Source organism: Plectropomus leopardus, chromosome 13 (genome assembly GCF_008729295.1).
Source record: "Plectropomus leopardus isolate mb chromosome 13, YSFRI_Pleo_2.0, whole genome shotgun sequence".
Lineage (NCBI taxonomy): Eukaryota > Metazoa > Chordata > Actinopteri > Perciformes > Serranidae > Plectropomus > Plectropomus leopardus.
The window spans coordinates 25098656-25113652 of NC_056475.1; the positions used below are offsets into that span (position 1 = coordinate 25098656).

At 39.2% G+C, this 14997-nt stretch overlaps 1 protein-coding gene across 1 annotated transcript; it reads right to left on the reverse strand.

Annotated features, from left to right (window-relative positions):
* Positions 1–487: 487 nt before the first annotated feature.
* On the reverse strand, positions 488–12395 carry mpzl2b (myelin protein zero-like 2b). The gene is made up of 5 exons (XM_042499058.1): positions 12162–12395; positions 7134–7303; positions 5887–6097; positions 5313–5481; positions 488–3180 (listed from the first exon to the last, which is right to left on the reverse strand). Exons 1-5 carry the CDS (start codon positions 12220–12222, stop codon positions 2970–2972), a joined length of 822 nt encoding a protein of 273 aa, XP_042354992.1. The 5' UTR covers positions 12223–12395; the 3' UTR covers positions 488–2969.
* Positions 12396–14997: the final 2602 nt, after the last annotated feature.

Here is a 14997-nt window from a genome sequence, read left to right on the forward strand (position 1 = left end):
TTCCACCAGGCTAGGATGTGTCTTACATGCCTCTTCTATTGTTTTTATGAATATATGCTCTGTCACTGCACTGAAATATTGTCAGATTTTCCAGTGGGTTGTAATGTGAGTAACAGGAAAGTATGTCCATGGTATTTTTTTTCATGATTGCTCAGTAGGTATTAACTTTAACATTTCAATTAAAAATTAAAATTAAAACAACACAAAAAATGTAGTGAGATTATTTCAACCTATTTTCAATATCAATCAACTTCATTTTCAGCTTAATTTTTGCACTGTTATATCTATGAAGTGAATAAACAGTGAGCTTAACTTTGCTGTTTTCAGGCCAAGAAGTGTGTGTGTCCTCATTGTCATGTATGACACAGACAGGAGTGGCTCACAGTTGGTATTTCACACTCACCCACACAATTCTTTGAGAGCTGATCTGCTGCCTCAAAGTGAACTTTGAAAAAAAAAAAATCAAAATACACATCATACTACTTAATAATTTAAAAAAGAGTACTTTATTGCAGTGTTGCTAAATAGAGATAGATATGACATTTCAAGATTTTAATTTACAAAAAAGGGTAAAGTTGTGCTCATTTTACACTATGTACAAAATCTAAATACAAAATCTCTTAGGCGATGTTGCCAATGTTGTAAACACCTTGCTTTGTTTATCACTCATTACTCTCATGGTGGACCAAAGGAGCAAAAATAAACAACAGCACCCCATTCTCCTGTTTCATTTCCCAGCAGCATTCTAACCTCTCTGCAAAGACACACTATGACAGTTAAAATCTGTTTCTTGCGTTAAGTGTTGATTTGTCTACTCTCAGCTGATGCTTTTAGAAACTGAACAAGAAAACCATTTATTCTGCAACATCGCATTTGCACAAACATTGTCTGCACTGGTGTGGGGTGATTTCAGCAATGAGTCAAACTTAAACAGCTCTTCCCTTAAAAAAATAAAAAAAATCTATAGTTCATTTATTCCACATGAAAATTCATGAATTTTCACAACACTGATAGAAGGCAGCAAATTTCCAGCAGCAGCAGGCAGCTGTATGGAAATCCAATCAAATTAACACAAAGAAGCACAGTTACAGCAGTCATGTACAACAAACTCACATTCACCACTACACATCCATGAAACACAGAAACTAGAACTCCATTGACTTACACAACAAAGTTTGTTTACAGGTGTTGGGGACACTTCTGTACTGCATGTATAAAAATGTTGTATAAAGCCTTCTGTGGCTCCACAGGGAGCTGCGTGAAGTCTGACAAACCGCCTCACATGATGCCACTTGAGTCAGTGTCAAATGTATGGAGACAGAACAATGACAATATATTTTGGCATCAAAAGTAAAATTTGGCATTGAAAAGGGAAATATTGGCACTAAAATATATTCCATTGAAAAATAAAACATGCATAAATTTTTTATTTCATTTTAATATTTTTTCTATTCTCTTTGTCTTTAAAAAAATGTAAAAATCATTTTTAATGCCTGTGTTTTTTTCAGTGAATTTTAGTGCCATGGTTTCCTTTTTCAATGCCAAATTTTATTTTCAGTGCCAAGATTTAATGTCACTGTTGTAGCTCCATACAAGTTGGGGTTGAATACTACAAGTCTTAAATTTAAATTCTGGCGGTGTGCAGTTAGAAGTAAGTGGCCAGACTTCAGTAGCCAGCTCTATACCTCCTACACCCTTTTTCCACCAAATTAACTCTGGATGTTGAACTGGTTCCATTCAGGATTCTTGAACCCCTAGTGGTATCTAGCGAATGAGTCTGCATTTTCACCAGGTTTAAATGGAACCATGAAAATCAAGAAAGTGTCATCAACAGGGGGCGTGTTGCACAATTCATCAGGGAAATAAACAGTTGTAGCAAAATCGTGGATTACTTTGATAATCTGTGAAATTTTGGTTTGTTATTACAGATATTTGTTTTACCCAAAAATATACACATAAACTAATGAGACCAGGGAACTCTGTTTTTTTTTTTAATCTATTTCCTACTTGACTTCTCCAGTGTTGACTGGCCCATCCTCTCTTTCCAACCTGTAGAATATGACATGCCCACTGATCTTGTCACGGTGCGCTTGATATTTTTTGGTTCCAGCTGGTAACCAAATTTTCTAAATTCCAAACCAAATCATTATTGGTCGGAATGCTCTGAAAGGTTCAAAATTAGGTTCAGGAACCGGAAAGAAACAAGTTCCATCTTGGTGGAAAAGGGGCATAAATGAGAAGAGAAGCTCCAGGCTACATTAGCTGCTACTGGCATAACAACACCTGAATCTCTGACCAAACTGTTGGCAGTTGAGTTGCATTGTGGGTTATGTAGGCCCCAAGTTCTAACAAGGAAAATTCTCTATTCAACAGATATATGCGTATGAATGTAGAGGATTTTGACATCGGAAGCAATCTTGTTTCTGATTGTAGTCCGTTTGTAGTCCAAGTAGTTTTGGCCAATCACATTTGAGAGATACATAAACAGTCCGTGTTGAGAAGCAGATCAAATTGGCCAAAATGCAATTTTGGAGACCTCCGCAGATATCTGTTTGTAGAGATTAGCCGAAATGGCCACTGCACAGAAGAGGAGGTCTTGACCGTGATATCGGCTGGCTCTAGCAGATCTTTCAAAATATTGGCGGTTGACCACAAAGACTTATCGTAATTCAACCAATAGCAGATGGATTTCGAGATTGGACAAAAAATAATTTGTTATGTAAAAAAGACAGCATTTCTGGTTCTGCTGCTTTGATTTTGATGCTTTTTTTAGCTGCCCATTGTCAGTCCAACAGTGTAATAGGAGTGCAAAGCTAAATCAGCGGAGCAGTGTTTTAACGTTAATTTATGCCGTAACTCAGTGACCATGATGCACTGAACTCTGAAAAAGTACAATAAATTACATATTTAAATCAAGTTAATGAGGAGCAAAAAGGCTGACGGTATAACAGGAAAGACAGGTCCAATCATTAGAATGCATCCAATATATCATCACCACCGTCATCGCCATCGTCATCATCATCATCGTCATCATCATCGTCATCATCATCGTCATCGTCACCATCGAGGCCTTCCTCTTCCTCATCATCTCCACTGCTGCCTTCAGACTCTTCATCATCTGAACTATCGGCTTCTTTCTCCTTCGTCACAACTGTCAGGTGAACAGCCTCTTCGGGTAAACTGACGCAACCAGCGCAAAACACATTCAGTCAAACACACACAAACACACACACACGTAAACAATGAAACAGGCTACTCATGGATATATCTGGCTGCATGGAAAGCAAATACTAAATGTCCACCACTAGTTTACCTTAGCAAACGTCCATCGCCAAAATAACAGAGATAGAGACTTTAAAGATTACAATACCCAGAATCCTAAGCTTGCAATGAACCCAGCCAGAGTGCCACAGAGATTTGGTGTACCACATCTGGTCCGTGGACAAAGATGACCAAAACATCAGTTTATGGTTCTATGGGTCTCAAATTCTTCACCTGTATTCACAGATTAAAGTGGCACAGACTGTGACGCAGCAGTTGTTGTTGCAGTTGCTGCTCACAGAGAAAAGAGAAGGCTTCGCCAAAAAAACAGAAAAGGAACATCAACTCTTATCGTCCATAGCTTAAAAACTAAAACCATCAGCAGGAAAAAAAACAGAGAGGATATGACTCAATCCCCGTAACAGTCCCAATTCAAGTGTTGATTCAGTAAAAAAAAAAACATAATTGTAAATAACGCATCATAAATAACTAATGATTGGAAAGAAATTCCATGGTTATTTGAAAAGAATAAATTTGATGCAGTCAGCACTGCTGCTGTGAATTGAGGTCAATGAGCAAGATCCAAGAACAGCAGGTACAAATCCCTCCATATTTACATCTCCTACTAAAAGGGGTAGTTTGGATTTTTTCAAACAGGGCTGTAAGAGGTACCTATTCATAGTCAGTATACTACATACTGTACACGGCATTTGCCACGCTCTCAGTTTGAAGAAGCAGACAAGAGCAAAGAAACATTCTGCTGTGGATGGGGCCCAGCAGCAAAACGTATCTGAGCCGTTTAAACTAGAATTTCTGCCTTGCAGTTGTATGCCTCCACAAATGAGTTGAGTTGCATACAGTTAACAATAATGTCTGTGAAAACATGAATGCCTTACACAAATCTTCTCCCTGCCAGCACACACAATCTATGCAATCAGCACTGTTTCAATATTAGCGTTACTTATTCAGTATCCGACCAAATGTCTCCCCTTCTGTTCCTGAGTTATGATTTTGAGTAATGGCCAGAAAAGTGTTTTTGCAGAACATGATGATGCCACAGTGAAGTTGACTTTTCACCTTTTGTATATACTTCACCATTTTATTCTATTAGACATTTTTAATGATTTTTTTGGTCATAATTAGCACATGAATTTTTGAGTCTCAGCCAAAAACACAATTCACAGTGACCCTGACCTTTGACCATACACAACTAAATTCGAATGATGTAAATCTGGAGGGTAAGCAGACATTTGTGCCAAATTTGAAATAATTATTTTCTTGAGATATCTTGTTTACGAGAATGAGATGGATGTAAGGTCAAAGTGACAAAGTGATTTCTGACCATCAAATTTTAATCAGTACGTCATTGAGTCCAAGTGGATGTTTGTGCCAAATTTGGGATGGATGGATAGGCAAAAGGACAACCTGAAAACAATTTGCATGGCTTCAACTTTACTGTGGCGATACATTTTATCAAGCATAGAATTTCTGTTTTCCGATGCATAAGCACTGCTGTGCAGCTCACTGTATTATGCTGACGTTTTTTAAAGTGGTAAAAATGGGTTTCACTGCTTAGCCCCATCCACAGCAGTACTTTGTTTAGCTTCCTTGTCAGTACTCCTGTCTGCTTCTCCAAACTGGAGGGTGTGCTGACCGCAATCTACTGTAGGTAACACACTGACTATGGATAAGCACCTCATACAGCCCTGCTTCACAAAATCTGAACTATCCTTTTAACAATTTAAAAACTCTCAATAAAATTAAGTTAGTAATTACAATCACGCGAAACTTTTGATAAAAACATATAAAAGTGTATAAAGATTTGGCAATATAAAAAATGGTAAGGCTGGTACATTGTATCTCTAATACTGAAGGAACCAAACTACACTAATATCTGAGAGGTTGACATTGGAGGAGCAAACATGGAAGAAAAAGACGCGTCCCCACCCTCGACTTTTCATTTGTCTTTTCCAGCAGAGTGGACCCAAATAGCCAATCACACTCGACACCAGTCCAGAGAAGAAGAGGAGCTCCGGCTCTCTGGCCCTCACCACACAGTCGGGTCCTTCCATTCCTGTTCCCGCACATTCACCTCAGTGTCAGGCTCCATGCGCTTTCTCCTGAAGTATCTCACCGCCACGAAGATACCGAGGAGGACAAGGATTACAGCGCAGGCGCCCCCAACTGCCGCTGCCAGGATGCCGATTTCAGAGAGGGAAACTGGAAGCAACAAGACCCAAAATCAGAACAGTGGGTGAAAGCTGAATGTTGGGGAATTTGACAGAACAAAAAAGGTACCATTGCAGTACAAAATAAAACAGTATCACAGTGATTCAGTACACTGCCCTTCACTTCATGCCGTGGGGATTTAGAGTGTTCTTGAAGCAGACACTAAACTGAGTGACCCTGACCTATGACCTCCTGCAGAAACGCCTGAGTAATACAGCAATTTTTTATGCAAGGACGAAGGATGTACCACCCTCTGAATACATATTTAAGAAAATATTGATAGCAATGACAAAAAAAGATTTATGCTACAACATTTTTGAATTTTCTTTCACTGTAGTATATTTGATGGCGATGTAATGTGACAAAATTGTGTTCGTGCAGAGCTGCCGCTCTGACCTTTGTTGACGACTCTGAGGACAATCTCTCCGTTGCTGCCATGCACATCTGGACGGTTGCGCACCTGGCAGATGTAGGTGCCATTAAAGGTTGGAGGCACCTCATGCAGAGTGATGGAAGCATCTTGTCTCATAACGTCTCCTGACCACACCGCCCGGCCTTTAAAACGCCCTTGCTGGGGAGGATATGGCACCTCCTGGTAGTAGAACACCTGCCACACAAACACACAAACAATCAAGCAAAACTGTAGAGAGTATAGAAGTCCAAACAGATTTGCAAATGTAAGAAAAACTCAAGAACAGGGATATTTGCAGGAACTGGGGTGTTTTTTGGCCATGCATGTAACCGATCTTAAAGAGACAGTCATCACATATTTATTGTGCTGTGGGCTAGTCCCCTGCAAACAGCTCTCACGTTGTATGAAAACATGATATAAAGTAATGTACTATATGCATTTGACAGAGCAAGGCATTTTTTTTTTTTTCCTCTATTTCAATTTTGTAATTGTGGGAGAGCTACTACGGGCTGTTAGAAGAGGTCAAACACAGTGAGTGTCTATTGTTAAAAGAATGGAGATAGGATAATTAACCAAATATTGTAATGTTTATGTGAAAATTTTAAAGGGAAACTTATGCATATTTCATTGTAGAGCCTAAATTCCCATGTCTTTGTGTCTAAGTGACTAATGGGAGCAACAGTTTTTGTTTTAATTAGTCCAGGATTTAGTTGCTGCAGCTGGCAGTACTGAAACGGGCTATAATGCAATCCTTTGGGGCAATTGTGCGTTGTCATTTAATGTTCACTAAAAGTGCTTGTTTTTGCCACTAACATGCTCCAATTGTTATCATAAGTGTCTGACAACATTGTGGAATGATGGAATAATTTTCTGCACCTTTCTCTTGATCTGGTCTGTTGTGACAAACCAAGTATCACTAAAGGAGAGAAGTAAGTTGAGCTGTTGCAGGACGACAATAACAATCAGACCAGATCAACCCTGGAGGATTACATTGCAGGCCGCGGTGCTCTGGTTCAATACTCGACCAACATCAAAAGGTGTAGTTCTCATTTGTAACTTGGACACAAAAACATGGGAAAACAGGGCCCAGGTTGAAAAAAAAAGTTTTCCCTTTAAAAATCACAAATTTTGTGGCACCATAAAATCTTGAATGGCTATTATTTATAATGGCATTAAAAAACAATAGAAACACATTCAAAGCATTTTCATAAAAAAACAAGTTTGTACACACCGACTCCTCAGATCCTGAATTTATGGGTCGGAAGTTCCAGGACACTGCGACGGACTGAGCTGACACTGGATGACTGGTAGTGAAGGTGCACTTCAGTTTCACATTGGTCCCGTTGACTGCTTCCACTTCTTTGGGAGTGGAAATAACTATTCCACTGACATGCCGCACCCCTGTGATAAAGACAAGCAGGTGAATGAGGTTAGCTTAAACTAGGACTGGACAATATATCAGTATTATAACAATACTGTGATATCAGACTAGTTATTGTCTTAGATGCTGGATATCATAATATCTTAAGTGTTGTCTTTTCCTGGTTTCAGGCAGCGTCACACACACACACACACACACATAAATATATATATATATATTTTTTAACTTACCTGACAGCAGCTGTTCTATTATTTGCCTTTACCCACTTAGTCATCAGATTAACATTACTGATGACTATTTATCAAAAATCTCATTGTGTAAATATATTTGGAAAGCACCAATCGTCAACCTTACACTATCGTTGATATTGTGTTATTCAAATTTTCTCAATATTAATTCTCAATATAATTTTCTCCTACGTCAACCTTCCACACAAACAGCGATGGAGGAAGTATCCACTTCCTTTACTTAAGTAAAAGTACTAAAACCACACTGTAAAAATACTCTGCTACATTAAAATTCTAGTATTAAAAATGTTACTTCAGTAAAAGTGAGTAAGTGTAATTAGGAAAATGTACTTCAAGAATGAAAAGTGAGAGTACCAAATGTGGAAAAATCTTTAAAAAAAAAAAAAACATACACTATCATAACAATAAACTGTTGGATAGTTTCATTTGTAAGATATCAGCTTTTTAAAAATAAAAAATGTTATAATTTAAGCAGCCCTGGTTCCTCATTTCATCAAACCATTCAAACAAAGGCCAAACCGACTGTACTTGTCACTGCTTATTTAATGCAGAAACAGCCTTGACAGTTGTGGGCAAAGTGACACAGAAAGCCTCAGATATCTTGTGTTCATTGTTTGTTAAAAATGCAAGTCGGTTTTTTGTGACGACAACCGCCCATAATCTAGAGCCACAGCTTGATATTTTGAACCTGGTTTTCCACTTTTCGACATGACTTTACCTCATTGCTTCAGCAAACAAGAGAGCAAGTCATTCAAAGACTCTAAGAGCAGCTACGCCTACCATGGGTTAATGATTGCAAGCATGTTCCAAGTACAGACGGCTACATGGACACCAACTTTACAGCAGCCTTGAAAACACAGATTATTAGATTATCTGAAAACAGCAGGTTTGGATGTTGGCTGTTCATCACCTGTTCAATTATACATCTTATTAGTGAGCACAAAATGAACAATTTTCCATTGTGTTTTACTTGAACGCTACAGTGAGAGCAATTTGGAAACTGTTTATCTCCTTCCAGGGATTTCGCAAAGTCAAATATTTGAGCTAAATCTGCATCACGCTGCCTGTCGGCCTCAGAGACGATCAGACCTGCAGACCTGTCCTGCGGATTAAAGCATTCCTCCTAATGAAGCACAGAGAAGAAGAAGAAGCCAAGAATGTTCTGTAATCCTGGACGAGGAGGGATAAAATAAAATGTATGACTGCAGATGAGAATTAAACTTAACAAGGATAATAGCATTTAGTAGGACATGGACTTTGTCTCTGTACGGTAAACCTACAGGGACTCATCTCACTGAATCTCACTTGTATGGTAACTTTAATGTGGAATTTTAAATTCAAAGTATGAATTGATCTACTTGTAATTTCTTTGTCACTTAGTCTATCTATTAAAAGAATTATTTATTCATGTGTGCCATTGTATATAGGCTTGCATGTCTATTAGTTTCCGCTTAGAATGAGTTTCTTTGTATAATTCCTGAGAACTTGTTCAGCTCCACCATTATCACTTCCTCTTATAAATGCCTCAAGATGCACCACAACAAATGCTTTTGGACTGAGCCATAACAGGAAAAAGACACCTGAATAATGTCTCTTTACCAAACTGGACAACAAGGAATAAAAGCTATGTTTGAATAACATTTATCCAAGACTGACAGTAATATGCAACACCATACAAATAAATCACAGGGGCGTTGAGTTTGTGATTACTTAAAGGGCAAATGCAAATAAATATATAAATATATATTGTTCAAAAAATGTTCATGAGCACTTCTTCTTTCTCAAGATAATCCATCCACCTGACAGGTGTGGCATATCAAGATGCTAATTAAACAGTATCACATTAATGCATTATTTCACAGGTGTGCCCTGGGATAATGACAATAAAGGGCTGCTCTACACAATGCCACAGATGTTGCAAGTTTTAAGGCAGCGTACCATTGGCTGCTGACTGCACGGATGACTGAACAAGGGGGCTGAATGTTCATTTCACCACCATAAGATGACTCCAAAGTCAGTCATTAGGCGGTGCATCCAATCAGCCTCACAACTTGAGATCAAATGTAGCCACACCAGCTCTGGACCGCCACATCCAGCATCTATCACATCGATTATAAGATTTCCTTCTCACCTTCAAGGTTTAACCTCGCCCCTCTGTATCTCTCTGCTCTCCTTCATCCCCTCACACCCTCCCCAACTCTTTGCTCTTCCTCCTCAATGCTTCTCACTACACCTCCTGCTCCTTTATCTTCTGTGCTGTCCAGAGCTTTTAGCCATGCAGCCTGTTGTCTCTGGATCTCTACCACAAACCATCAGTGTTACTGACTCTCTCCTCACTTTCAAATCCCACCTCAAAACACACCTTTTTAGACTTCTGTGTGACCATTGCTGTTGCCCTTTTACTTATTTATATCTTTTGTTTCATAACTGTTGTATCTGTAAGGTGAGCATCCTAAAATGCACCCATATATAAAATGTATTGTAATTTTATTATTATTTTCACCTGCAAGATGGTCTGAGACCAGCCACCTGGGCAGCTAATGCAACAATTGGTTTGCACAACTGAAGAATTTCTGCAGAAACTGTCTCAAGGCTATATTTTCTGCCAAATCTTCCATTTACTGGAACTGTAATTCCAGTAAATGGAGAGACACCACTTCATCAAACAGCCCAGAGCAGCATGCCAGGTGTTCCCAAACTTGCCTGCCCAAACAACTCCTTCTTATTCACCACTGGCAAGATATGTGAGCAAAACTTTTTTTATGATGTCAACAGCAAACACAGATATGACTTTTTTCAAAGTGACGATGCTGTTAGTCATCGCTAAGTCACCACACAATTGGATCAACTTTTGTATTTTCTTAGAATTTTGACAAAACCATTTGTACTTATAATGAATTACACTCAAATTGGCACTGATTTTGAATCCTTGTCATAGCACCACTAGCACTCCAGTCAATGGAATCTGCTGGCATGTCTGGATTTGTGGTCCACAGCATTTCTTCTAACTACTAGTGCACTCAATATGCAGTCAGATCATATGATATGTACACTACATATCTGTTGAGTAAAATTTCATGAAACCCATTGGATGGATTATCTAACCACTGTTGCTGACTCACAAAATTACACTGATTAGCACAAGGAAGGTCCATCATTTCAATGCATTTGTTTTTTATGGCGTCAACCAGCTTTTAATGTTTCTTAGCATAGATCCCTACTTTCTCTTTGCTGAACAAGTCATCCAGCGTTTTCCAAACACTCATGCCTTTGTCATTTTGTTGTTACATGGTGTCATTGTGCAGTGATTGGGATTCAATCAGGAGCAATTCAACTTGTTGCTTTGTGTTACCTCTACATTGTGATTATTAATTATATAAGTTGAACTGAAACTTGCTGCTAATTGGTAAACAGTGCAGTGGCACCCCCACAAATCTTTCATATGGGTAGCCAGATGGAGCTGCTGAAAATCTTGAGATGGCACACCAAAACCAAAAGTCAACTGAATTTAAGGGATTAAGTTATGCTGTTGAAATAAGCTGGTTGAAAACTATGTCAATATGAGAGGTAAGAAAACTTCTTGGGTTCCTTATTTTACTAATTATCTATGGCCGTAAACTAACACTGTTACAATTAACATTTTGATAACAATCATGTTTTAATGTGTTACATGTCTGTATATGGCCTACATGTGTTAGGCATTTTTTTGCTCTTCAAATACGCTGTTTGTTTCTCAATAAAAGGACCAATATATGGCTTTACATCATATTTATTATTTATTATATTACACAATTATATCACACAATCATCCCACCTCGCCGGTCTGTATAAAACATCCGATCGGAGGACGGGGGACTTCATTGCGGCCCTATAGTGTGATCTCTGAGTAAAAGCATAAGGAACAATGCCAGCAGAGGAGCCAGCAATTATGTCAGGATGGCAATGGCCCCCTCTGGACACCCTTGGGGGCACCACTGACTAAATCTGCACTTGTGTAGCTGTGATTTTCCTGACTGTCTGAACTCATAAGTGCACTAAAAATGTATATACCCCTCTGTTTGCCTGTGTTTGACCACGACTGAGACATTACACTAGACCAAGTTCTGTTCTTGAATAATAATTCAAATTCAGTGAACTTTCTTGTTCTGCCTTTTGCCTACAACAATGGATAACAACAGAATACAGCTATCTTTATAAAAGCATAAGAATAACGCTGAAAACGTTTTTACTGCAGTGATGACTACTTATGATGAACTGATTATATATTGTTGGAAAAATGAAATTCATACAAAAAGTGGTAACACAATGACAATCCAATATCAGAAAATAATCCATGGCCTAAAAAACTCCTGTATAATAAACACCTGTGGCACACATGTAGGATTTTGTACATTCTTGCAAATGATATGGGTTAAGTTCTTTTTTTTTTTACTAGTAGGTAATAACACTCGAAAAAATGCCATTAGTGTTAAAGGTCGGCCTGGGCCAAATGAAACTTAACAAGCTCCCTAGACTCTGGGTAACAATATGCAGTCTAAAATCCCCTCTTTTACACTGTTTCTGCCTGTTTTAGCCTGAAGTAAGACACGACAAAAGAGCCCTCTCTGTTCAGGAAGTTGCTGAAACTCACCTGGCACCACGAATCCTCCCAGGAGAAGCAGAAGCCATATCCGACACATAGGCTCAAACATTGATACCGCCTCAGCTCCGGCGGCTTAATTCCTCTGGAAAAGTCCCCTCATGTACGTTTACTGAACGGAGTCATGAACGCAAATGTCGCCGAGACTACCGAAGTAAAAGGGCCTTTTTTGTGTGTGAATACACTCCTCGGTGGTGAAAATGAGTCAGCCTGTACACACCTGATGGGCGGCGTTTACTCCGTCACCGCTTGCATAACCTGTTCTTCGCACCCTGACCCTCACACACCTCACTGTTTCAGGTCGGCTGCTCTCGTCCCACAAAGCCTCAAGGTGCAGATTTATAGACGTGTTGAGTGTGTTTTTAAATCATTCAAGACGGAAAACTTCTCGGGGCTAGAGGAATTTTGAATTCTAAAATTAGTTTCCTGCTAGCTGGTACCATCTTGTGGCCACAGTGTCCCATCACAGCTAAAAAACAGTCATTTCACATCACACGCACGACGGTGTGTAAGCGAGTGCCATATATATAGGCTATGTGTGTGTGTGTGATAGAATAACCTCATAGTACCTCATTTGGACACAAATTTTAGTTTTTCGGAAGTTAATAGAGTAATAGACTTTCAAGAAATTGAATAAGAAAATCAAAATGAAAGTAGCAAACTCTTCTATTGTGTATTTAAACTCATTATGCTTCTTTTTTCACAATCTATGTCTTTATAATATCTCAGAGAATTACTGATTACCTGTTTAGAGAAGATTTTGGTTAATCAAACCCACCAGACAGCAACAGTATTTTTGGTTTTTCTTATGCCTTGGGGGATTATGCTCAATCCACTTAATTTGTGTGATTAAAATAGGATTGCTTGCAGCAGACAAGATGACAAGATGTCACCAGCCATATAAAAAGAAAACAAACGTGAATTGATGAGGCTCAGGTGGTTACAGCAGTTGAATAATTACACTAAAATAACATGTAGAGTGACTTCTGTTGGGGTTGGCTGTCACAGTGTGACAGAATGAGGAACTAGTCGGGTGTAGTCTGATCTGGTTGTTCAGGTTTTAGTTCAGATTCACTGACAAGTGACATAAACAACCATGTTCATATATTTTTAGCATATAAAACAGTTGTAATCTAGACCATAAAATGTAAATGATCAATAATTTAGGTATGTTTTTTTGTTTATGAGAAGATTCTCTTATAAAACTCATTTTATTTTGTTTTTGTTGTATTTTAAAGCAGACATTATTCCCTACACGTCATCAGCAAGAAAATAGGAAGCTGATTTTTTCCCATGGTGTCCGCGGTACCAGTGTCGTGCCGCCAGAAACTGATTGTGTCACAGTCTGCTCTGCCTCTCTCCTGTTGCCGTGGGATTTTTCCCATTTACTCCAACCCCACCTCTCTCTCCACCTGGCCACTCCCCTCATCAGCCTCATCTGCTCTTCATCTCCAATCAAGCCAGTGTTTGAGCAGCCAAACTTCACTCACTTTTTGCCAGATTGTTTTCGCTTCCATGCCTGACCTTGCAGCACTCACTCTCGGACTGTTTTCCTGGTTTCGACTCGGCTCACCTCTGACTACCTCTCCTCATCTCTGCCCCGGTAAACCTAACAGCCTTCTGTCTCCGACCACAAGTTTTGCCTGTGGACTTCCTGGTTCTCGTCTGCCTGTGGCTGTGCGGTGTTCTACTGTTTCGACTCCGTGTGAGAGCCGCTGGTGGTTATTGTTCTGATGGTACATTGATTCCCCGCCTGTCCTCGTTGATCCCGCTTCCTGCTCCTACTGGAGTTGTCTGCTCTGTTACCTGCTGCTCCCTCCTTGACCACGAGCCCTGCCTGCTCCTTTCTGGAGTCCCCACTTTTCCCACAAGCTCCCTGCTGTTTGTGTGTTTCTGCAGCTTACCTGATACATTCACCTGCCAGTCCGCTCCACGTTCACAATCTGAACTATCATCTGTGAATGTGAGCTCACCCCAGGCTCCCTACGAACTCTGCTCCACCCCAGAACTGATAACTGTCCCTACTTACCTGCAACCTGATTATACTCACATTAGCTCCATTCAACCTGCCAAAAGATTAAATAAAGGTTATTACCAACTACTCACCTGCTCTGTGGCGCTGCAACTGGGTCCTACCACATCCCATTTCAGATTGCCTTCCATGAGACAGCGCGCAGCCTGTTAAAGCTGTTTCGCCCAGTATTCAGGTCTTCAGCTGCTCTCACATGGATCAAACAGTCGTAGCATGTAAATACAAAAATAAATATGTCTTTGTGAAACTTAATGTTTCTTGAAACCCAATTTTCATGTGCTTGTGATTTATAGTTTGATCAGGCATGACATTTACATGATTATAGACAATAGTTGTTTTCATTGGTTGTATGTGTTTAATATGTATAAAATCTTGTTTACATTTGGAAAGTAGTCTATCATACTTTATGAATGGGTAATGTAAGAATAAAGGTATTATCTGTTATTATCCTTATGAGCCTGCATTATATTACCTGCTCTGTGCCCGAGATTAAAACCACTCCAGTCCTTTTTACCTCCTCTCACAAGTGATTTCAGCTGTTATCTTGCCACAGAAAGGTTTATTTCTGCCTCAAAATGGCTAGATTTAATTCTTGGGGGTTTTATTTGACTAATTATAATCACTCTGGTCATTTTGACCTGTGTAAATACCTTTTAAAGAAATGCATCAAATGCAATTTTCAACTTGCCAAAAAGTGATTGCAAAGGACTGAGTTGGGCTATAACCTGTCAAATACATTCACTCTGAATGAAATGTAGTGATTTTGAGGCAGAAACAACCTTCCTGTGGCAAGAT

Coding starts and splice junctions, on each gene's coding strand:
- mpzl2b (XM_042499058.1), bottom strand. CDS start 12,222: ATGTTTGAGCCTATGTGTCGGATATGGCTTCTGCTTCTCCTGGGAGGA. Junction 5,482..5,886: donor CCTCAGAGTCGTCAACAAAG/GTCAGAGCGGCA, acceptor TGTTGCTTCCAG/TTTCCCTCTCTGAAATCGGC. Junction 3,181..5,312: donor TGGAAGGACCCGACTGTGTG/GTGAGGGCCAGA, acceptor TGGTTGCGTCAG/TTTACCCGAAGAGGCTGTTC.